The sequence below is a fragment of the Ovis aries genome, chromosome 5, assembly GCF_016772045.2.
Source record: "Ovis aries strain OAR_USU_Benz2616 breed Rambouillet chromosome 5, ARS-UI_Ramb_v3.0, whole genome shotgun sequence".
Lineage (NCBI taxonomy): Eukaryota > Metazoa > Chordata > Mammalia > Artiodactyla > Bovidae > Ovis > Ovis aries.
The window spans coordinates 29,165,787-29,191,216 of NC_056058.1; the positions used below are offsets into that span (position 1 = coordinate 29,165,787).

Genomic DNA, 25,430 nt, shown 5'->3' on the forward strand with positions numbered 1-25,430 from the left:
CCCTGTCTAGGGGACATGTGCTCCTCAGCTCCCCCCTCAACCCCCATCAGCTCTGCTCGTCCACACATCCTGCCTGGCCTTGGGGGCATTTCAACCTTTGATCCTTCAGAGGATTCTAGGATTAAACCTTAAGTGCCATCCTCCCTGCTTTTCTTATTGGTGCCTCCCGTCAAACGATATTTCCTTCATTTGTATTCTAAGGTTGAAACTGTATTCTACGATTGTTTTGAATTCTCATACCACAAGAGCAGTAAAACACAATTTCTCACAAATAAACTACTAGCATGTTACAATATGTGCTTTTCCACAGCTTCCATGTCATCTCTTAGTATTAAAGAAAGGAAAGCTTCACCAGCACAATAAAATGTTAGGAGGCGGGGATTACATTTCTTTCATTTTACAACTGGAGGAAGAAGACATCTTTGCCTTGTGGCCACTGGCATTGTGCAGTTACACGGTGCCACTTCACTATTGTGACTGGAGGGAAGGGCAGAAGTTATGCCAAGGACAAGTCCAGAAAAGAGACCGGGACCATCCTCTGCATGGCCAGCCTGCCAGCTTGGACCCAAGAGGGCCAAGCGGCTCCAGGCAGACGAGAGTGGGTCGACAGACACCTCAGTGGAAAATATTTTTCAGCCTCCCCAGAAAGGGCAGTCCAGCTAAAAAGCCTTTACATGAGATTTTTATTGCTATACATCATAGTTGGCCCTGGACCCCTCTGGGATCTCAGAGCCCAGTCATTTATAAATTTGCACGGCACCCTTACCCCATCAGCCCTGAGCCTACAAGCTGCAATCCCAGGTTCCTTCTCTCCTCTTTTGCCCACTTGCTTCCCCTCAAGCACACTTCTTACAAGACCTGTCTACCCTCAGATACTGTGGACTGGTTGAAATCCTTCCATTTCCAGGTCAGTTGGGCTTCTCTCTTCACTGACGTGGGCAAGTTTTAATCTGTTATGCACTGAGGCACGCATGTCGCGTGTTTCAGCTTTCTTTTGATGGCATGGCGGAAAAGTGAAGGTGGAGAGTGGGCAGGAGTGGGAAAGCAGAGAAAGGGAAAGGAAACATTTTCCAACGGCTTAAGTCTACTGCTCTGGGTGGGAAAAATTACAGCGAAGGAAGGAAAACCAATATTAGGATGTAGGACACACGACTGGGTGGCTGGGACCCACATGCCATGTAGAAGCTATTGGTGACATGGTGCACCCTTTCTCTTGATGTGTCCAAGGCACCAGAGAAGCTTTACCCAAACTCCAAACTGATGCCAGTTAGAGGGGAGGAGAATAAAGAAGGACAGTAATGAGCATCAACTGTGCACATCTGTAGGATTTTCCCTCCTTGCACAGAGTTTTGATAAACTGCCAAGAACAGAAGTCCCTCCAGTGCCTATTAAAATGTACAGCAGGGGCTCTGGCCCTAATAGGTCTATCAACGCCATGTCACCTTCTCATGGGGGACCCCAGTGATGGCCTGACTGCTTCCTTCAAGGGAAGATTCAATATAGGAAAGAGCTCCAAGTAACTAAGAGTCCAGCTGAATAATAAAAAAAGTAGGCATCAATGTAAAAAATAGCCTGCCCTCTCCAGTATTAGGACTTTCGAGTGACATTTTCCATTTTTTTTAATAGTTAGTTGAAAACTGACTCTGAAAATAGTTCCAAATGAAGACTTACAAAATGTGTTGGGTAATGAATGGCTTAGAGTGGCCGACAAAATTTCTTTGAGGAGCTACCCTCATTTAATGTATACATTCTGGTGTGCTTGGCTCATAAAAGGCTCGCTGATTTGCGACTATAGTCACAGATCACATAAACTGCTCTACTGAAATTCTTCTTAAAATGAATTGCCTCACTCCATTTTACAAGGAGTCAGCATGGACTCATTCTGAAGGCTCATGTTACAGATTTCTCCTCTTCTGCCAAAGTCACTATTGCTACATTTTACCAGTGTACTAGGAGGCCTGGTAATTAAAAGTTAACTTGGGCTTGTCAAAATAAATGAGCAGGGTACATTTGGTGATGAGGTAACCTTGGTTGATTTGCATTACAGCTTCTTTCTTTAGTCTTTAATTCACCAATAACTTGGGAAAACACCGCACTTGCCTACACCCTGACGCACACAGCCAAATTCGTACTGGGATACATTTTCAGTTTAAAAGCCTAGGCGTAGTTATTGAACTTTCTTTCCTTCATATAATAAACGTTCAAAAAAAAAATCACAAACTGCATACTGGAAAGCTGGGGTGGAAAAAAGCAGAGTATATGAAATGTCGCCCCCAGTTGGCTCAGTAGATTGGCTGGCAGGGAGGCAACTCATTCCAAATGTTGGATTCAGTTTCTCTCACTCTTTGATTCAACAGTGGCCAGAGGCATGGCAGTCACTGAATGCCTAGTATTGAAGCAGAAAGATGATAGAGGCAAGAGATTTCTACTGGAAAGAGGTAACTGAAGGAGAGCCAAGAAGTACACATCAGGAGAAAGGGGAGGGAAGCACAAGCTGTGTAGATCTCATCCTTGTCTTCATTTTCGGCATGTTCCTGAGAGCACACGTTAGGTTAGACCAACACTACTCTCCGGGCCAGTATGGGGGGAGACAGTGGGAAAAAAAGGCAATTACCATACACTGTGGTCCTTGCTGGGACACATAAATACACAGCACTGGACATTTGCAGCAACACAGAACTAGAGAGTGTCCTACTGAGTGAAGTAAGTCAGACAGAGAAGGAGAAATATCACATGACACCCCTTATATCTGGAGTCTAAATAGAAATGATACAAATGAACAGACTGAAACGAAACAGAAAGAGACTCACAGACTTAGAAAGCAAACTCATGGTTACCGGGACGGTACGGGGAAGGGGTCGATAAGGACTTTGTGAAGGTCGTGTACACACTGCTATATTTAAAATGGATAACCAACAAGGGCCTGCTGCAGAGCACAGGGAACTCTGCTCAATGTTATGTGCCAGCCTGGATGGGAAGGGGGATTTGGGGGAGAATGGACACATGTATACGTACGGCTGAGTCCCTTCACTGTTCACCTGAAACTACCATAATATTGTTAATTGGCTAAACCCCAATACAAAATGTTTTTGGTGTTTAAAAAAAAAAAAAAGTACACAGGAGCCTGAGTCACCTGAGACCTTGTAGATGAGGGAAGTGTGTGCGGTAGAGGTGAGGTCTAAGCTGACAGCTGAAGAATGTAAGGGCACAAATGGTGAGTGAGTCGATATGGGGCAGGAGGAAACATTCTGGGTAGAGCTGCTGTACAGGGGGGAGGCCTGGGGGTGAGAAGAATCCTGAAGCAGGATTTCCAGAAAGATGGCTAACACAGATTTAACACCTGCTGCTGTTTTTGCTTCAAAAAATGGGTCTTGAAGGGTGATAGCTGGGGTGGGTTGATAAGCACAGTCGGCAGGAGACTATTTCCAAAGTCAGAGTAAAAACAGAGCGCGTGCTGGAGTAACAGATTCTCTGGTATGTCTGGAGAAAGTACAAGCGAGTATTTGCTATCAAACAGGAGGCTTTAATGTAATGTATTGAGCCCGCTCCAGCTCCAGGGAAAGGGAGCTGCAGTTCCAGTTTGAACAACCACAAGGATTTATGAAGCCAAACTTTATACCAGTGGTAGGTCTGGGTGCTCTTACAAATACACTCTCACTCACAGTTCACCAAAGTCATAGGAGACAAATATCTTACAATCTCCTTCATGCAACAAAGGAAACCAAGGCTCAGAGAGGTGCTGTGGCTGCCTCACACGCAGCCAGGGCTTCTGGTGGTAAGTTTGCTTTTTCTCTCTTATTTCAGCTTACCCGAACTGCAGGGGTAAAGGATGGGGTTAGCTGCAAGGCTGTACAGAAAAACTAACAAACTTTTTGGTCAACCCAATAACACTCCACTTATATCAGACATTTTACTTTTTCAAAACACCTTCAATAGCTTTTTTTTTATCTTCAATATATTTTATCTGACTTTATTACAAGTCCATGAGGGATGGAGAGGGTGTGTATCACAATTTGCAATCACATCCTTCCAATTTTAAAGATGGTAAAGCTCAGGAATGTTTTGGCCAAGGTGATGTACTCCTACATAGACAGGGACCAAGAAAGCTCAGACAAACCACTTCCCGGGATCAAGCCCATAGCTCTTCTGATCTGCATCTTCAGTTCAGTTCAGTTCAGTTGCCCAGTCGTATCTGACTCTTTGCGACCCCATGGACTGCAGCACACCAGGCCTCCCTGTCCATCACCAACTGCCAGAGTTTACTCAAACTCATGTCCATTGAGTTGGTGATGCCATCCAACCATCTCATCCTCTGTCGTCCTCTTCTACTCCAGCCTTCAGTCTTTCCCAGCATCAGGGTCTTTTCAAATGAGTCAGTTCTTTGCATCAGAAGGCCAAAGTACTGGAGTTTCAGCTTCAACATGAGTCCTTCCAGTGAATATTCAGGACTGATTTCCTTTAGGATGGACTGGTTGGATCTCCTTGCAGTCCAACCAAGGGACTCTCAAGAGTCTTCAACACCACACTTCAAAAGCATCAATTCTTCAGCGCCCAGCTTTCTTTATAGTCCAACTCTCACATCCATACATGACTAATGGAAAAACCATAACCTTGACTAGATGGACCTTTGTTGGCAATTAATGTCTCTGCTTTTTAATATGCTCTCTAGGTTGGTCATAACTTTCCTTCCAAGTAGTAAGCATCTTTTAGTTTCATGGCTGCAGTCACCATCTGCAGTGATTTGCATCTTAGACTGTCCTAAAACATGACTGTGTCTCTGAACCATGTGGGCCAGAATTCCACAGGCATCCTCAGTTCTGAGCTGTACTGCTTTGGGTATGCAAGAACTGTAACTCCAAATAAATTGCTCTTTCCTCTTTCCAGTAGAGTCTAAAGAGAATGGTAGGCATGATCATCTTTAAAGCAAAGTATATAGACCTTTGTGTACCTAACATACCATAGGCCCTGAACTGGCCTATAAAGCATTATATTCCATAGCCAGCTGGTTTAATACCTCAAGCTCATCTTCAAAGAAAATTTGATTATGACCATCTTTCCTTATGTCTTATTGGAAAGACAAGCAAATCACCACTGTATAGGCTGTGTTTCTTTGTAGTTTTTAAAATAGAAAATGAAGTATATTTGATTTAAAATATGGTCTTATTGTAGTTTTGAGCTCTAGCCTATAGTTTAAAATTCTTGCAAATGATTTTGGGGTATTTCATTATTTTTAAAATCTGATGCTGAGAATGAACTAACTTATAGCAAAATTTTAGAGCCTGAAAGGACCTTCATTTTTAAGCCCTAATGCAATGGTACTTTAAAATTTGTATTTGTGTGTGTGTGTGCATGCCGGGGGGTGGGGGGGGCAGAGAGATTTAAAGTGAGTATAATATTTAAAATTCTTTTTGGAAAAGGAAGGGAAGAACCCATGCTCACAGTATCTACACAAAAGAAGACAAAAAGAATGTAGAAAAAATATAAACATATGTAAATACAAGAGAATATATATTGTGTTCAATGCTGGCTGCCACTACTTAAGAAGCCACAGGCAAACTGGAATATACAGAGTGAGGAAGTCAAGACAGCCAGTGGCTGGCAAGCTCTACCTTACATGGCATGCCTAAAGAAATGTCTAACAGGGAGAAGACAAAAGCACTCCTCTCTCTCTAAGAACCCAGAAAGCCATCAGGTAAGAGGAGGATTTGCCTTCAAGGGTAAGGAACTTCTTGAAGGAAGTTTCAGGGATTCCAGTCTCAGTAAATACTTCTTACTAATGGTGTTTGGAAAGGGCATAAATGGAATGGGCTCCTTAATAAGATCACAACCACCCTAGCAAGAAACTGTTTATTCAGAGGTTTGGAGGGATTTTCTGAGGGAGAAAGATGAGAATCTTGCATTGAAAGAAGGGACAGATGACCTTCTAGGTCAGAGATTCTGTGAGGCCCAAACCAAGACTTCAGAATGGTCCTGACCAACTCTGAGCCCTCTCCAGGGTGCCACCATGACAACCTTTGTTTAACTTCTTTTCTACCCTATTTCATCTATCATCCTAATCCTACCAGGAGTGTAGATGAAATGTGAAGGGTAAGGGAGAAGAGAGCGAGAGTCAGAGAGTTAAAGTGAACATAATTTTGAAAAGTGAACTGCAATGTGGTTCATTCAGTGAGAATATGATTTACTCTCTGTTGTAGATGAAAACATCAATTCCACAAGGACAAAACTATGACCTAATGAGGCCCAAACCAAAAGAAAATGTCTGAGGAGGAAAAGGAAACATTTCCAGCACTGGGAAGCTCAGCCTGGGTGTCCGCCAGCCATGCCTTGCACTGACTTCTGGAAAGAAACTACGGAACTAGAGCCATTACTCAGTTATGTACCAGAAACTCTCCAAATCCAAGTTCCAGATTTTTGGCACACCTGAAGTGGTCATGCTTTCCTCTTGATTCTGCAAAGATTGCTTGATTTTTACAGTGGATTTGTTTGGCAATTATTATTGACAATGTACGCAACATGGATGACAATCCTGATTCCCGTTTTAGAAAGCCATAGACATAACAGCAATGTGTATAGGAGCACTAAAGACTGCATCAAGTGTCCATCATCTTGGCTTCATTCTCATACTTCTAATTGCTTGTGAGGATTAAACTTCTGAGTAACTCTAGGCCAGTGGTTCTCAAAGTTCAGCCTGCATGAGAATCAACCAGAAGGCTTATTAAAAACAAGTTGCTGGGTCCAATTACCCAAATTGTAGCTCTGGACTGGGACCTGAGAATTTACATGTCTAACAAGTTCCCAGATGATACCGATTCTGTTGGTCCCAGAACCACATTTGAGAGCTACTACCTAAGATCAATGGCTGGTCCCAGCCCTGGCTACATCTGCACTTAATTAAAAGATGGTGACCTCTTCCCTACATCCCCCATCTCCACAGATGTTAACTTCATTATATAGGATCCATGCATAGTGCCCTTCTGATTAAACTTCCTCAGTGGACTCAACTAAGCATTTCCCATGAAGACCACCCAGAAACCTCAGAAGGTCTTAAGTCTCTCTGTGTGTGTATTTTAATTCTCAGTCCTATACAAGGGACAAGACATCGGCCTACCAAACCCTACAAAATTTGGGCCTTGGTTACTTTAAAAATTCCTTTCTCCATAGCACTTCACGGCAACAAAGATGTTCTACGTTTCTCCTGTTAATGAGATCCAGATTTAAAATTTCAGAAGGAGACTTTTCAGAGCAAGAACTCCCACTTAGGGGCATCCAGTCACTAGAACCATAATGCGATTAATCCTAAGTCTACTCATAAAGAAGGAAAATTAAATGCAAGAATCAAGTAAAAAATAACTTAAAATTCAATGTTCATACAACATATATGCATCATAAATATATATAAAATTATTATTTATTGAATCTGAAGCAGTCCAAATGGCCACTGGATAAATGTAAAAAATAAAATCTTGGTCATGTATTTTAAATTATAATGTGCTTATTTTTATTAAATCCAAGTTCAGAAAAATAGGTTATTATGGAGACTTGTCGATTCTTCCAATCAAAATGTACCAACTTAATACCCAAATGAGGAAATAAAGTCTCTTAAAATAAATATCTCTTTTTTTCTGAAGAGGAGTAAAGCTGCATGTTAAGGTGATTAAGAAAGAAGAGTGGGTTAAATGTCTGCAGTAACCAAATATTTGCACATCTGTACATATAGAAAGAATATGATTTAGCAAGCACTGATTGTTTCATCCAATGGTTTTCTCTAGCCAAATTTGCTAAAGATAACTAGGGGACGGCAAATGAACAGAATCTGCTTCTAGATATGTCATAGCATGTCAAGAAAAAACACAAGATGAAAACAGATTACTGTTAAGTACCTTTAAAGGAATTCAGCTAGGCAGTGTAATCCTCAGTTTCTACAATATGCTGCTTTTTAACATAGTATCTTAAACAGAGTAAATACTTAACACATTGTTTGTTGAGTTCACTTCCAGACTATGATCATTGTTGGGTCCTACACTAAAAACTGTGGTATTGTCTGAAATCACAAATGTTGAGATGACTATTTTTCTTCAACTTATAATAACTCCAGGTTCAAATATCTTCTTCTTGCACTGTTTCCCTCAGAAGTCTTTTTTTAAGGAGAAGTCCTTCTTTCAGAAATTATCTGTTGATGAGTGTTGTGGAAGTTTGGCCTGACTCCCCAAAGTTAAAACAGAGGGGTTTTTTGCCATTAAGCATATGGAGAGAGAATAACATCTGCAGGCTGTGGTGTGGGTTTTTTCTCTTTGGCATCACAGAAGGACACCAACTTCATTCTGTAGTTCACCAGCATAAGCAGGAAAGGACTGAGCGCAGAGAAGCCTGAAGAGAGGGCTGTGAGAACAGCTGGAAAAAAGACACAGGCTGCCAAGCCTTTCAAGAAATAGACTAAGATAAAATGAGAAATCCAAAGTGGAGTGATCAGCCACATTAATAAAATACTAAACTTGGCCCCTCTAAGAATTTCAATTTCTGAATCATCATCTCCAATCCAGATGTCACCATATGCCATCTTCTTTCTCTCTGAAAGCAGAAAAGACATCCAGAAACAGACAAAGACTAAGGTGGCTAAAGGAAGAACATCAATCAGAACCAAAAACACTTCCCCATAGAAAAACTCTACTTGCTTGTTCCCAAAGTCAGTTAGGCAATCCATGTGAATCCTGTTTGTTGACAAAGGGTCTGTATCATTTTCTGCATTCAGGTATTCTGATTTTCTAGTATAGAGTAAAACTGGGAGGTATACTGCCATGCCTGTCACCCAAAGTGCAGAAACCACCTTTAAGGAATGCTTCTGATGGTCCGGGTTTGGAGGCTCACTCAAGGGGTGGACAGTCTGGTACAGCTTCTGGTGGTAGAGCAATGCAAAGTGTAACATGAACCAGATGGCCAGGGATGTCGTCAGGGCTCCCGTGAAGCGCAGAACTTTGCAGCCAGCTGAATCCAACATGCAACCAGAAGAATAAACAATTTTCATGACATTCACCACCAGGTTCTTAATGAGGTGAACAAATATAAGACTGAAAATCAGAAGAAAGGATGTCTCTAGACGCCCAGTCATACACTTCCTTGTAGAATAAAATAAACACAGGTTTCCAACAAAGCTTACAAGGATTAGAAGGATGCAAGTGATGATTTCAAGCACATCCACAGAGGACTTCATGGTAAATGGCGAGTCAGTGAGCTCAGATGGCTTCTTCTTCAGTTTGAGTCATAAGGCACTTGGAAAACTTTTAAGAAGTCTTTAGTAAGAAGACCTGGGTTTTTCTAAGCCACTACATTGACACACTCCTCAACTGGTGTCACTCTAATAGTTCAGAGGTGGTTTGTAACAGAATTATGTTTGTTCCAGTGCTGGGCCACTGGAAACAAAACAGCTTCTCAAGAGGATTCTGTTTTCTCATCTCTAGGGATTTAACTATAATGAGAAAGTTCTAGGTACCATCACTTAATTAAAAGTTCTCAGAAATGTATTTATAGCACTGTAATGCAATTTCCTAGACACAGTGTAATACAATTTTCAACAACCTTGAGGGAGAGAAGAAAATGAACTGTGTGACAACAAAGGAAAGGTGGCCAGAGGTTGAAATGACCCTCTCCACTCAAAAAATATTAAAGAAGTGGGGGTGTTTGAGTAACAATGAAGGTTTCCAAATAACAAAATTATGTATTACTGATGACATTAATAACATGATAGAAATTTATGAAGTATAGCAGTTTTCTAATGTCTCTACCATTTTTGCAGAACAGGAATACTATTACCTGTTCTGATGATCTCTTGGGGGTTGTTAGGATTACAAAAGAGATGATAGAAAACACTTGTGAGGTCATAGGGAAGGGAATAAAGAAGACAGGGAGAGGGGGAGAAGGGAAGGGAAGGGAGGAAGAGAGACATCTTTACAAACATGGGCACTACGTCCAAGACCAAATCTTTAAACTACTGGTTAAACAATCTGATAGTCAGAAGTCATTAGGGAGACCCACCACTCAACCCTCCACCTCTGTACCCCAATTGAGCACAAGCAGCTAGGAAAAGATCTCTGCCCTCAGCATGACTACAGAGTACAGAGCAAGGACAGAAAAACGGCACTGAAACATGCTGCTCAAATAATCACTTTCTGGATGAATTCTGTTGGTCATTCCCAGGACAAACTATTTTCCCTCTATTCTATATGCTTGTAAATTTCAGTTTCAATCATCCTATCTTGTACTGTCGCAACACACGCTTCCCTCTGGCCCGGCGGTGCTCTGAAGCCAGCTTGCACGGACTTGAGCAACCATGCGAATCTCTTCCCAACTCTGCTCAGAGACTATGGAGCAGTCACTTGGAAGCTTGAAACTGGGTATCGCGAAAGTATTTACACCATGGAAATCAGCAAATCCTGCAACTCAGGGCTTTTGGTGGGGGAGGAATTGTTTTACTAGGACAATACTGGCCTGACCAAAAAATACAGAATAGAGTGATAAGATGTGAGCTGGTATTATACCTACAGAATGATAAGATCAGTATTAGCTATGTTTTTTCCAGTAGTCACGTATGGATGTGAGAGTTGGACCGTAAAGAAAGCTGAGCACTGAAAAACAGATGCTTTTGAAATGTGGTATTGGAGAAGATCCTTGACAGTCCCTTGGACTGCAAGGAGATCCAACCAGTCCATCCTAAAGGAGATCAGTCCTGGGTGTTCATTGGAAGGACTGATGCTGAAGCTGAAACTCTTAATACTTTGGCTACCTGATGCGAAGAACTGACTTATTAGAAAAGACCTTGATGCTGGGAAAGATTGAAGGCAGGAGGAGAATGGGTTGACAGAGGATGAGATGGTTGGATGGCATCACTGATTCAATGGACCTGAGTTTGAGCAAGCTCCGGGAGTTGGTGAGGGACAGGGAAGCCTGGCGTGCTGCAGTCCATGGGGTTGCAAAGAGTCAAACACGACTGAGCAACTGAACTGAACTGAACCCTTTCAATAAGGGTATGTGTAAGTGGTTTATAGCAGTGTTAACAAGTAGGAAAGTTGGACCTTACAATTCCACCCAAGGGAGGTAAGCTTGGGGGCTGACACTTCCTATTAAACTCCTTATCCCCAGTTGGCTGTTAAGACAGGTAGCCAACTCAGAGTCCCCACACGACATTTTTCTTCCTTAAGAAACACCCATTACCTCAGTGTCAACTGCAATCAAACAGGCACCTCTGAATTTATAAAAACAATAATACAGTAATAGCACAATAATATTGCTCATATTGGTTACCATTTATTTACCATAAATTTGGGCCAAACCCTGTTTTGGTGTTCTGCTTTATAAATGTGATCTCATTTAATCCTTAATATCATTCTTATTTCACTAATGAGAAAGTAAAAGACCAGAGAGGAAAGCAAATTGCTCAAAGCTGCTAAGGAATAGATACAGAAATCAAAGTCAGGTATGACTGATTCTGAAACCACTGGTTCTTCACCACCACCTCTCCACAGTGCTGTCAGAATGCGGGTTTCCTGTTGACAGTCCTTGATAGTTTCCTAATCATTTATAATTGGTACACCCAACCTATAGAGCCCATAATATGCACCTCTTGGTAAGAGTTTTCTTGGGTTTATAATACACAAGTCATGTAGATTTTTTGGATAGCAGTCTTCTCCCTTCTCCTTCAATAATAATAACATACCTTAAGGGCATTTACACTTTTGAATATCATAAAGATCTTTAAACATTCTGTACACCAGTTTAAGATGCCTTACATGAAAGAGAAAAGGGTTGATACCAGCAGAAGTGAGGCCCCCATTCCTGACCATATTTAAGCAGAGACACAATGACCACCTGGAGTGAGTCTGTAGATTCTTGAAAAACAACCCTAAATAGCAGACAACATACAGCCACCTTAAGATTTAATTTTGTGGTAGGGAATTAAGAAATTGTCTATGTGATGCTATTTTTCAAATATGCTGACATAGTAACAATTTATGGCAAATACTCTTAGAGCCGAGGGCTAAGGGTAAAAATGTTTTTTAAACCCCCTTCTCTAAAGGCTTACATAAACATTTGTTTTTCAAAGGATTAGCAAACATGTAATATGTTCCTTGGCAGCACAGCAAAAGTGTAAAATATAAATGTCATTTTTTCCCTTCAAGGTTATTTATATATCTTGATGGGTGTCTATTAAAAATAGCACACATTAAAATATAAGAGGAGTAAAACTGATTTTTGTAAATGTTGTCTTGACTGATGGATAACGCTTTTGGTAACCATGGCACAATATGGCTAAGGAGGCACCTCTGTTAAGGCTGCCTCACTTGTCTACCGAGAACTACTGTGTGTCCAGGTCAGCAATGGACTCCAATGGTGATGCACAGAAATGGAGGCCCCTGTCCCTGCCTTCAAGAAGTGTGCGGTCTAGTCGTAAGAACACACTGAAGTTTAAGGCTATGTTAATATATATTATTTATATTACATGTATGGGGCTTCCCAGGTGGTGCTAGTGATAAAGAACCCACCTGCCTGCCAGAGCAGAAGACATTAGAGATGTGGGTTCGATCCCGCAGTCGGGAAGATTTCCTGGAAGAAGGCATGGCAACCCACTCCAGTATTGTTGCCTGGAGAACCCCGTGGACAGAGGAGCCTGGTGGGCGACAGCCCGTGGGGTTGCAAAGAACTGGATACAACCGAAGCGAATCAGCACACACACACTCAAACCTATTATATATATACATACACACGTATATACCATTCAAGATAAATTTAAATAAATTATTTACTAATAACGAATAAATCATGAATAATACAATGTGATGAACTGTGTGGTCATGAGCACAAGAATAAAACACTCGAGAGAACAGAAGACTCCCTGTGGCCAGATCCATTTTTAATCTCCAGTTCATAGGAAAGGAAACTGAAGCGTGGAGACCCAGCAGGAAGAGGTGGCACAGAACCTCAGACCTTTTGCTTTCAACAGATCTTTTTGAAAGAGAAAGGGAAGGGGGAAAGCAAAGCTGACTGACTTGTGAAGCAGAGGTGTTAAGAAACCTGGGTACCAACCCCAAGGCTCCTCCAGAACTGCAGTGATGGGCCGCTGACGGCAGAAAGCCCCTTTCTGAGAGGCAGGAATAGGGCCCAGAGCAGGGGGGCCCAGGAGGCCCACCTATTATCCTCTTCCTCCAAGGACTGCATCCTCCCTTAAGGAAGGTAACTGTCCTGTGTACATTTCAAGGAGGAAAGGAAAAAAAAAAAAAAAACACAAAAAACGGTTTCCTTTGGAAACTAAACACTGGCTCTGCCAATCCAACTTCACTGAGGTCATTTGAGAACTGAGGAGTTCAAAGGTTCTCTACAGCTTCGATTTACTTTGGCATAAGATTTAACAGAAAAAGAACTAAAGGAGAATTTATATGGCCCAGGCTGTTTTCCAAATCGCAAACTGCTAAAGTTATTTAGAATTTACTTTAACTTGCAATCACATGTAAAGTGGCTCAGATGTAAATGCTTTCCGTGTGGCTTAAGGCAATCTAGGTTTCCTCAAACGCACATGTGTGATTCTAATAGCAAAGATCTGGATTCGAAATCTCAGAGTATTTACTTTGGGTTCCTCATGATTAGAGGCTGCTGTTAACTTTATGCAGTGTAGGGTGGGAGTAGAAGAAATAAAACACGCTGCCTTCATTTGGGCATTAAGTTCTCACAGTAGCGCTAAGATAAACAAATCTTGCAGGCTGAGGGAAGGGCATTTACTCCTTTAAATTGAGTATGTAATACAAATCAATGTCTTTTAAGAAGAGATGCCTGAAACTTGATTCTAAGTCTGGATCTACAGGAGGGCACTGATTTCTTGTGATGATCAGTATAGCATGTATGGGGGAAGGGCACACAGAACCTTCTGGAGGGTGGCGCTGCTCTTGCCAAGCAGGATAATTCACTAAGTCACAGAAAGATGCTGCTTGAAGGTGTCTGTGGCCAGGAACAAATTGATATTTGCATTTTTATATAGAACAAAATGGAGGAAATTACCAAATCCTTTATCTAGTAATCAATGGCTGCCTGTAGGTTGTTTCAATTCTCTCCAAGGCAGTGATTTTGTGATTGGCCTGGGTAAGACTGAAAACACCCTAGCTCCAAATTGGAAGTGACTGGAGAGCAACTTCAGGCTGGCTGGGACCAGAGCAATTAAATGGTAATTGCCTTTTAGATATACTAATGTTGCTAATTATATTAGTGTGCTAAGTGCTGGGAAATGCGGGTAAGAGCTCCAGGCCACTCTGGTGGGGAAAGGGAGCTCAGATTGATTAAGCCTGGCACTGAGCTGGACCCTCTGCATATGTTCCCTCCTCAAATCCTCTCAGTAACTGAAAAGGAATTGCTAGCTTCAATAGAGCTGAGGAACTTGCCTGCTTGGTTTCAGTCATCCCTGACTGAATCATGAGTCCCACCAGGGTTACGGGGCCCCACAGAACAGGGGTGGGCAGGGCCTTGAGTGGGAAGGGGGACAAATACTGGATTCAAAGCTGAAAGAAAAGTGGTAGCAGAGAAAGCTGAGAGAATTGGAGAACCAGGCCGTGAAGAAACAGTCTGCTGGAATGAGGACCATGGTGAGGGTCTTTCCTTGCTGCATGTGGAAAGAAAGGGCCCAGGATGGGGAAACTTTGTGGGCAGAAGCTGGGGGAGCCTCTCTATCAGAACATAGGAGGCTAGGAGCTGCCATTGCCGAGAAGAGCGGCCCCCATGTCTGAGGCTGAAAGGCTTGCAGGAGCAGGAAGTAAAGTGGAGCAGGCAGTGCCTACACAGGACCTCTCTCTCTAGGGCAGCCTGTGAGAATGGCCAAGTTTGTCTGCGGGAATCCGAACATGTCCCTAGGGACCTACACATGACACTCTCTAGGCCAGCCTGTGAGAATGGCAGTCTGTCTCTAGGAATCCGAAGCTATAAGACCTGGGTTAAATCATGAACAGATTGTGAAAGGTTTGTCAGGTCACATCTGTTCTTAGCCTCAGATTCCTAATAAAGGTTTCCCAGAGACAATGAAAGTCGCTCAGTTGTGTCCGACTCTGTGACCCCATGGACTATATAGTCCATGGAGTTCTCCAGGCCAGAATACTGGGGTGGGTAGCCCAGAGAATCCCATGGATAGAGGAGCCTGGCAGGCTACAGTCCATGGGGTCACAAAGAGCTGGACACAAGTGAATGACTTTCATTAACACTTATATATTGGGCTTCCCTGGTGGCTCAGCTGGCAAAGAATTTGTCTGCAATGCAGGAGACTTGGGTTCAATCCCTGGGTTGGGAAGATCCCCTGGAGAAGGGAATGGCTACCCACTCCAGTATTCTTCCCTGGAGAATTCCATGGACTATACAGTCCATGGGTTGCAAAGAGTTGGACATGACTGAGCAATTTTCACTTTCTTCTAGAGACAATGAAATATATATAGTTCTATGTGTATATATATAAGTGTGTGTATAAACAAGCATACCCATATGTTTGTATGCATATGAGGTGTGGGTATGGTGTGTGTAATAAGGTTAGCATAGGTCAAATGAAATCATGAACCCAGTCTGAAGGCTACAAAGTCTTGTATAACTGCCAGTTTTTGCGAGTGCTTATTTCCTAAAATCATAAGACAGTCATAGAGGTGCTTTCAACTTGTAAGTGGAAGGTGCTACATGGCTCTTTGGCAAAAGCTGGAATTCCAAATGCACTGTCTCTGCAGCCTAAGCTCAGTTCCTTGGCAGGCAGTTGTGGAAAACTACCCCCACCTCCTCCTGGCTTGACTCCAGCCCTAAGTCCCTTGGTCTACATCTCTACTCTACTGTTTAAGGGTTAAACCCATCACTCTTGTCTTCTTGCACCTGACTACACACATCCTCAAGTCTCACCAACCCAACAAATATAACCCATCCCAGGGACTTTCCTGGTGGTCCAGTGGCTAAGACGCTGTGGTCCCGATGCAAGGGACCCAGGTTCAATCCCTGGTCAGGGAACTAGATCCTGCATACTGCAACTCAGAGTTCACAACTACAGTTAAGAGTTCACAATTACAATTAAGAGTTCACAACTGCAGCTAAGATGGAAGATCTCCTGTGTTGCAACTAAGACCCAGTGCAGCCAAACAAGTAATAATAAAAAACCCCATCCCAGCTTTGGATTCCATCCCACCTCTTCTCTCCTTTCATCGGAACATCTCAAGAGGGGCATCTGCATTCATGTGTCTTTTTACTTCTTAACCCACCACAACTTTCTACTTCTTCTAAGGTCAGCTTCTACACTAAATCCAGTAATACCTGGACTTGTCTGATATTCTTCCTCCTTTTCCTTTAAGGGTCTGATAAAAAATTAGGTCAAAGGTCTTGGTCCACTGTTGCTATATACCAAAAACTAACACAACATTGTGAATCAAGTATACTTCAATTAAAAAAAAAGTCTCACAACTATGTCAAATATCTGAACAAGAAGAAGTTGAACACAGATGCTTATTTTTTTAGATGAATTAAATGTGGTGGGTTGCTTTAGGACATTTTTCAGCTTCAAATCATTTAAAATCAATTAAGAGACGCACTACATGTCGTCAGCAGTTTCTTGCACCATCCTAGGCGCTATAGCAAATAGGGATTATGTTTTCTTTCTTCCTTTTCCCCTTTGTACTTAAGTCATGTTGGATCCTCAGTTTAAACACGCAGGCTTACTTCTAGTTCCACATTCATTTCCCCTTTTCCTGGGCCTGACTCTTCCAGGTGAGGTAAAGGGAGCAAATTTCAGCCATCGGGGCCCTGGTCAGTCTCAGCCTCCTTCCACAGAGTCTCCCAGGGAAGGAACTCCGTCACTTGCACACCAAGTCCTTTCTGGGAAGCAATGACAACTGGTAGAACAGGCTACACAGCATGGATATGTGACTTCTTGAACTGATGGCAGGAAGTGCAACAAAGTTAGGGAGACAAACAAGAGAAGTCATGGTACCTAGAAATGCAATGTTTCACACATAGCTTCTTTTCCTTTCAACCATATAGTTCATCTGTGACTCAAACCCTTATCAGACTTTCCAAACTCCATCCTCCAAGGTGAAGATCGTTGGAGCACAAGTTGCTACATTATTCAACTCATGTGCCTGCGTTTGTTATCATTATATCATTGTGGCGGAAGCGGGGTGGGGTGGAGCACTCCCAAGGCTTCTGAGGGTGGTTCTCGCCCAGTTCAGCCTCAGCTAGGCTGCTGCTTCAGTCGTCAAGCTCCAGCTGAGTCCCTGGCTTGCTCCCTCATTACCTAGTCATATGTCGACATTCTCCAGTTTCCTCCTCTCCCATTTAAGCTGATTCTGCACTTGGTAGCCAGTACATGTTCCTACGAGTTCTCTGACTTCACACATTCCATTTCTACTGATAAGCCTTAAAAGTTCCCTGCTCTAACGCACTTCAGTTCTCGTCAGTCAACACTGCAGTTCCCTGCACATCTTTGAGCTTCACAGAGGACAAACCTGGCTCTCCACCATTTGCTCCATTCCTGGGGTCAAAATATACCCCGATTTCTGAATTTCCAACACATCCCCTGTGGTGATTTATAGTGGTAGTCCTTGTACCTCAGAGGGCAATGACATTTATATTCACCTCACACTCTTGACAGATCTCTTCTCCATCATCCAACGATCACAGGCATGTAAGTGATAGAGACTTGAATCTTCATCTGTAAAACAGGAATTTGACCTCTGAGGGTTTAAAAAAATTTTTTTTAATTGAGGCATTGTTGACTTACAATGTTGTGTTAGTTTCAGGCATACAGGGCCTCCCTGGTGGCTCAGATGGTAAAGAATCTGCCTGCAATGCAGGACACCCAGGTTTGATCCCTGGGTCAGGAAGATCCCCTGGAGAAGGAAATAGCAACCCACTCCAGTATTCTGGCCTTGAGAATCCCATGGACAGAGGGGCCTAGTCCATAGGGTTGCAAAGAATCAGACATGACTGAGTGACTAACAGACACCTAGCCCACATATAGCAAAGTGATTCAGTTATATATACATATATAAGTATCTGAATATATACATTTTTTTCAGATTCTTTTCCATTATAGGTCATTACAAGATATTGAATATAGTTCCCTATGCTATACAGTTCCTCTGCCTTTTCTAAAACCAGCTTGAAAATCAGAGATCAAATTGCCAACATCCGCTGGATCATGGAAAAAGCAAGAGAGTTCCAGAAAAACATCTATTTCTGCTTTATTGACTATGCCAAAGCCTTTGACTGTGTGGATCACAGGAAACTGTGGAAAATTCTGAAAGAGATGGGAATACCAGACCACCTAACCTGCCTCTTGAGAAATCTGTATGCAGGTCAGGAAGCAACAGTTAGAACTGGACATGGAACAACAGACTGGTTCCAAATAGGAAAAGGAGTACGTCAAGGCTATATAGTGTCACCCTGCTTATTTAACTTCTATGCAGAGTACATCATGAGAAACGCTGGACTGGAAGAAACACAAGTTGGAATCAAGATTTCCAGGAGAAATATCAATAACCTCAGATATGCACATGACACCACCCTTATGGCAGAAAGTGAAGAGGAGCTAAAAAGCCTCTTGATGAAAGTGAAAGAGGAGAGTGAAAAAGTTGGCTTAAAGCTCAACATTCAGAAAACGAAGATCATGGTATCTGGTCCCATCACTTCATGGGAAATAGATTGGGAAACAGTGGAAACAGTGTCACACTTTGATTTTTTGGGCTCCCAAATCACTGCAGATGGTGATTGCAGCCATGAAATTAAAAGACGCTTATTCCTTGGAAGAAAAGTTATGACCAACCTAGATAGCATATTGAAAAGCAGAGACATTACTTTGCCGACTAAGGTCCGTCTAGTCAAGGCTATGGTTTTCCAGTGGTCATGTATGGATGTGAGAGTTGGACTGTGAAGAAAGCTGAGCACCGAAGAATTGATGCTTTTGAACTGTGGTGTTGGAGAAGACTCTTGAGAGTCCCTTGGACTGCAAGGAGATCCAACCAGTCCATTCTGAAAGAGATCAGCCCTGGGATTTGTTTGGAAGGACTGATGCTAAAGCTGAAACTCCAGTACTTTGGCCACCTCATGCAAAGAGTTGACTCATTGGAAAAGACTCTGATGCTGGGAGGGATTGGGGGCAGGAGGAGAAGGGGACGGCCAAGGATGAGATGGCTGGATGGCATCACAGACTCAGTGGATGTGAGTTTGAGTGAACTCCGGGAGTTGGTGATGGACAGGGAGTCCTGGCGTGCTGCGATTCATGGTGTCGCAGAGAGTCGGACACGACTGATCGACTGAACTGAACTGAATGCTATACAGTAAGTCCTTGTTGTTTATCTGTTTTGTATATAGTAGTCCAACTCTTTGTAACCCCATGGATGGTAGCCTACCATGCTCCTCTGTCCATGGGATTTTCCAGGCGAGAGTACTGGAGTGGGTTGCTGTTTCCTTCTTCAAAGGATCTTCCCGACCCAGGGATCAAATCTGGGTCTCCCGCAGTGTAGGCAGATGCTTTACCATCTGAGCCACCAGGGAACCTGTATATAGTAGTGTGTATATGTTAATCCTAAATTCCTCATTTATCCTTTCCCCTTTTCCCTTTGGTATCTGTAAGTTTGTTTTTGAAATCTGTGAGTCTACTTCTGGTTTATAAATGAGTTCATTTGTATCATTTAAAGTCTGCCTGACTTACTTATCTTAGTATGACAATCTCTAGGTCTATCCATGTTGCTGCAAATGGCATTATTTCATTCTTTTTGTGGCTGAGTAATAGTCATATATATATGTGTATATATATATATATATATATATATACATATATATATACACCACATCTTCTTTATCCACTGATCTATTCATGGATATTTAGGTTACTTACATGTCTTGGCTATTGTAAACAATGCTTCTCTGAACACTGGGGTGCATTTATCTTTCACATTAGAGTTTTATCCAGATATATTCCCAGAAGTGAGATTGCTGGATCATATGGTTACTCTGAGGGTTTTGTAAAGAGTTAATAAGATCATAGAGGCAAAGTCCTCCGAACAGTGCTCGACAGATATTAGTTGTTATTGCTTTTATTATTATTTTCACTACAGATCTACTACAATATCCCCAGTGATAACAAAAAAAACCACTCAATGTATCAAGGTCAGTGATGATTAAAAAATCAAGATTCTGCAGCTGGAATTGAAAACATTCATATGTTACCCTCCATTTTCCATTGTTTCCAAACTGTATCCATTCTCCAGTGCTAAAAAATTACAAGGGTCATCCTTTCAAAATCATTAACAGCCAGTCTTATAGAAGGTTAGAAGTTGACTGTGCTGACATAGGGCTGAGGAAACATGAAAGATCTTTCTCTCTTCTTCTATGTCTGGTCTGTCATTTGAAACTGATTATGTGGTAGTAGAAGATCAAATGATACTGATGGAAAAGCTGATCTGGAAAACCCAGGGGAGAGCATGAGCAAACATGCTGAACAAAATCACGCGGAGGCCCGTAAGGTCAGTCAGTGAGAGAGCTCTTCATCAAGGGATGACAGTAACTCCGCTCAGGGAGGCCTGCTTATCCAACTTCCCACAGTTTCCAGGTTACAGAGGGACAGAAAAGTCATCATAACATGAAAATATTCATGAATGGGCTGCTTTAGCCACTCTGCCCTCAGCATCCCACTCTGCTTACAAGCAGCATCTCTCTGTATGCATTAATCAACATCTGTGGAAACCAGTCCCACGCGGGCTGTGGGATGTTTCCAACCCTCCTTCAATGCAGCACAAATACAACGCAAGTGGACTGGGAGCAAAATTGCAAAGCTTGCAAAAGATCAGGATCCATGAAGTCTGAAATTGTGTTGAGTAACTGCTTAAAACACACATCAGGTCACTGGAAAATGTTGGAGGGGTTAATAATTCCAGAAACACATCAACAAGGATGATGGTGTAACAGACGTTTCACAAGAGAACGATTTGATGATAAAAGGTAAAGATAAGGCTTTGGATAACCTGATGAAGCACAAGGACCTTTTTTTTTTGTTTGTTTGCAAAAATGATCATCATTATGTACTACAAAGACAAACACAAAATAAAGGATGTCATGTAATGTATAATTTTGTTGAAAGAATTAACAGGCAATTCATTCTAATGATCTAACCTAGGTCTCATTAAATACAGACTGAGGCATAGGTGGACTTATTTCCATAATTCCTATTTAATTTTTCAAGAGAGATTCGAATGATGTGAATTTTTTGTGTGTGTTTTACTATTTACTATGAAAACATGTTCAAGTTTTAAGTGACTTCACTTTTTAAGCGGGCTTTTATTCCTCTCCTGATTATTCTCAGATCATAAGGGCCTCTGGTACACATAATCACACTTTTTTTTTCATGAGAATATTTGGAGACATTACAAAATAAAACTTGAGTGCTAAGTGAAAGGGATCCAAAAAGCCATTTCTCTTCTTCAAGTAGAGTTCCAGCTAACAAATTTCATGAAGCTAAGGAGACAGTACTGTTTTTGAGCAGCTTCCACATGCCAGGCAGTTTACATGCCTAACTTGTAAAACTTACAACCACCCTGCAAAGTAGTTATAACCATCCCCATTTCATACTCTTTTGAAGGGGAAGGTTGGCTATGTTACTAAATATTTAGGTCTCAAGCAGCCAAAAGCAATTCGACATCAAACGTTAAAATTAAAAAAGCATGGTGGGAAAGTGTTTACAGGTGCTCCCTGGAACAATGTTTTCCCACTTCTGCATGAAAGAGCCTGGCCACAAGTACAAAAAAACCAACTCTGACTGCATAAAGAGGTGCTTAAAATCCAGCAGGTTCTCCAAGATGCAGCATGTTCCTTAACCAAGAATCCCTGGAGCACAGATCCTCCACTTAAGAAGCCGAAGGCACCATTACGTGTAGCTACAAATAAATAACAGCAACACATGCTAGAGACCCAGCTCTTTATCTCTAAAACTACAGATTCATGGGCTGATGAGCACTTGGCTTTTAAAGACATATTCTGCTCTACCTTTTTCCAAAAAAAATAAAATTAATATGACTTTCCTCTAATAGCTATTATAATTCTCTCATAAAATCTTATTAAATAAAGGTCTTCACTGATTCAGTAAGCTTTGTGAAGAAAGGCATAGAGAATCCGCAAAGTGTATTTGTTCTGTTCAAGATTTAAACATCTCATGTTGTCACTAGGGGCAAAAGAATATTCAATGTGAAACTACTCAGAAATTTAAATGCTGTGACATTATTTTGATAATTCAAATCCAGCTAGAATCTAGGCTTCAGAGCGTAGTTTAGTAAATTATTCTGGGTTTAAATGATAGATTTCTCTGTCTTAAAACCAAAAGGACAAAGTACTGCTTTTGAAACCATTCTTATTTTTATATCAACTATATGGAATCATTTCCTATCTAGACAATTGTATATTAAAAACTAAAAAAACACTTTATAAAGTGTATTTAAAGGTTTCAGATAATTTTTAAAGCATTAAGTTAGAGGAAAATCTTAAAAAGCAAAGAATCGGACTTATTTTTAATAGATGTAATTTGTTACAAGGAAGACACAAATTCTTAGCTCTGGATCACCTTACGTCTTATTACATATATCCAGAAGTTTCTCTGAGTTCAAAAGTTCATAGCAACAATTTATAAGGGTCTTAGCTCTGAAGCAAGCCAGGAGGAAAGTGCTGCTTTTAATCAACACTCAGCTACAATCCTTATGCTAAACATCTCACCAATCGGTGTGATATAGAGTTCTTACATTGCCAAGACACCTCTCAGAAGTATGGTTTCCACAAGGTAAGTTCAGAAAAGTTACACAAATAACCTGCAGGTACATGCATTCCATATTTCTAACTTTTGAGAACTATAGCCTTAGAGAAAAAAACATTGTGCATACATCCTAGAGATAAGGAAAGGAAAATGATTTATTGTATTAGACAGAGACTGGGAAAAATGTGCTTTCTTCCTGGAAGTCTGATAATGTCTCTCTTTGTAGGCTCGAGACCACAAAGTGAGACTCTAAGAAGAGACAAAAGGTGGCAAACACAGGGGAATTCGAAGGGATTCCATTGCATATAAGGCTTCCCTTATATATAAAAAAGAAATTTTGTAAGCCTGAAATTTAAGCCTGTTTTGGGGTACAAAAGGACTGGAGACAAACACTAAAGTGATAAAGATATCTCTTCCTGAAAGATACAAGGCTCTTCTTTCCCTCCTTCTCCTTTCCTCCCTCTCTCCCTCCCTGCCTCCCTTCCTCCTTCCCTCTCCCTTCTTCTCTTCTTCCTTCCTGCCACACACTTATCGAGCATCATGTGTCAGACACAGCCACTGAGCATTCAGCAGTGAATAAGCAAGACAGGCTCACTGCCCTAAGAAAATTCATTTGTTAAAATATAGTTCCCGGTGTTATACAGTAGGTCCTTTTGTTTATCTATTTTATATACAGCACTATATATCTGTTAATCTCAAACTCCTAATTTATCCCTCCCCTGTCCACTTCCTTTGGGAACCAAAAGCTTGTTTTCTATGTCTGAGTCGCTTTCATAAATAAGTGATTTTGTATCATTTTCTTAGATATCACATGTAGGTGATATCATATGATATTTGTTTTCTTCTGTCTGGCTTACTTCACTTAGTATGATAATCTCTAGGTTGCTGCAAATGGCATTATTTTATTCCTTTTTTATGGTTGAGTAGTATTTCATTGTGTATCAGTTCAATTCAGTTCAGTTGCTCAGTCGTGTCCGACTCTTTGCAACCCCATGAATCGCAGCACGCCAGGCCTCCCTGTCCATCACCAACTCCTGGACTTCACTCATACTCACGTCCATCGAGTCCGTGACGCCATCCAGCCATCTCATCCTCTGTCGTACCCTTCTCCTCCTGCCCCCAATCCCTCACAGCATCACAGTCTTTTCCAATGAGTCAACTCTTCACATGAGGTGGCCAAAGTACTGGAGTTTCAGCTTTAGCATCAGTCCTTCCAAACAAATCCCAGGGCTGATCTCTTTCAGAATGGACTGGTTGGATCTCCTTGCAGTCCAAGGGACTCTCAAGAGTCTTCTCCAACACCACAGGTCAAAAGCATCAATTCTTCGGTGCTCTGCCTTCTTCACAGTCCAACTCTCACATCCATACATGACCACAGGAAAAACCGTAGCCTTGACTAGACGGACCTTAGTCAGCAAAGTAATGTCTCTGCTTTTCAATATGCTATCTAGGTTGGTCATAACTTTTCTTCCAAGGAGTAAGTGTCTTTTAATTTCATGGCTGCAATCACCATCTGCAGTGATTTGGGAGCCCCCAAAAATAAAGTCTGACACTGTTTCCACTGTTTCCCAATCTATTTCCCATGAAGTGATGGGACCGGATGCCATGATCTTCCTTTTCTAAATGTTGAGCTTTAGACCAACTTTTTCACTCTCCTCTTTCACTTTCTTTCTTTTTTTTTTTTTTTTAAATTTTAAAATCTTTAATTCTTACATGCATTCCCAAACATGAACCCCCTCCCACCTCCCTCCCATAACATCTTTCTGGGTCATCCCCATGCACCAGCCCCAAGCATGCTGCATCCTGCGTCAGACATAGACTGGCGATTCAATTCACATGATAGTATACATGTTAGAATGGCATTCTCCCAAATCATCCCACCTCTCCCTCTCCTCTGAGTCCAAAAGTCCGTTATACACATCTGTGTCTCTTTCCCTGTCTTGCATACAGGGTCGTCATTGCCATCTTCCTAAATTCCATATATATGTGTTAGTATACTGTATTGGTGTTTTTCTTTCTGGCTTACTTCACTCTGTATAATCGGCTCCAGTTTCATCCATCTCATCAGAACTGATTCAAATGAATTCTTTTAACGGCTGAGTAATACTCCATTGTGTGTACGTACCACAGCTTTCTTATCCATTCATCTGCTGATGGACATCTAGGTTGTTTCCATGTCCTGGCTATTATAAACAGTGCTGCGATGAACATTGGGGTACATGTGTCTCTTTCAATTCTGGTTTCTCGGTGTGTATGCCCAGAAGTGGGATTGCTGGGTCATAAGGTAGTTCTATTTGCAATTTTTAAGGAATCTCCACACTGTTCTCCATAGTGGCTGTACTAGTTTGCATTCCCACCAACAGTGTAGGAGGGTTCCCTTTTTCTCCACACCCTCTCCAGCATTTATTGCTTGCAGATTTTTGGATCGCAGCCATTCTGACTGGTGTGAAGTGGTACCTCATTGTGGTTTTGATTTGCATTTCTCTAATAATGAGTGATGTTGAGCATCTTTTCATGTGTTTGTTAGCCATCCGTATGTCTTCTTTGGAGAAATGTCTATTTAGTTCTTTGGCCCATTTTTTGATTGGGTCGTTTATTTTCTGGAGTTGAGCTGCAGAAGTTGCTTGTATATTTTTGAGATTAG

General features: G+C 41.7%; 2 protein-coding genes across 16 annotated transcripts in view; both read right to left on the bottom strand.

The window, feature by feature from the left end:
- Positions 1-25,430, bottom strand: part of SNCAIP (synuclein alpha interacting protein) — a 165,361-nt gene that overhangs the window by 85,080 nt on the left and 54,851 nt on the right. The window contains exon 1 of one of the 15 annotated variants that reach the window (XM_060415686.1): positions 17,623-17,693. The exons of 13 other annotated variants lie outside the window; for them this stretch is intronic. The gene's annotated coding sequence lies outside the window, so the exon portion shown is untranslated. Of the gene's footprint in view, positions 1-17,622; positions 17,694-25,430 lie in introns of those variants that run through there. One more of the 15 variants, XM_060415680.1, reaches the window with a different exon arrangement.
- Positions 3,909-12,610, bottom strand: LOC114114858 (uncharacterized). Its single transcript, XM_060415690.1, has one exon. It carries the CDS (start codon positions 9,206-9,208, stop codon positions 8,237-8,239), a length of 972 nt encoding a protein of 323 aa, XP_060271673.1. The 5' UTR covers positions 9,209-12,610; the 3' UTR covers positions 3,909-8,236.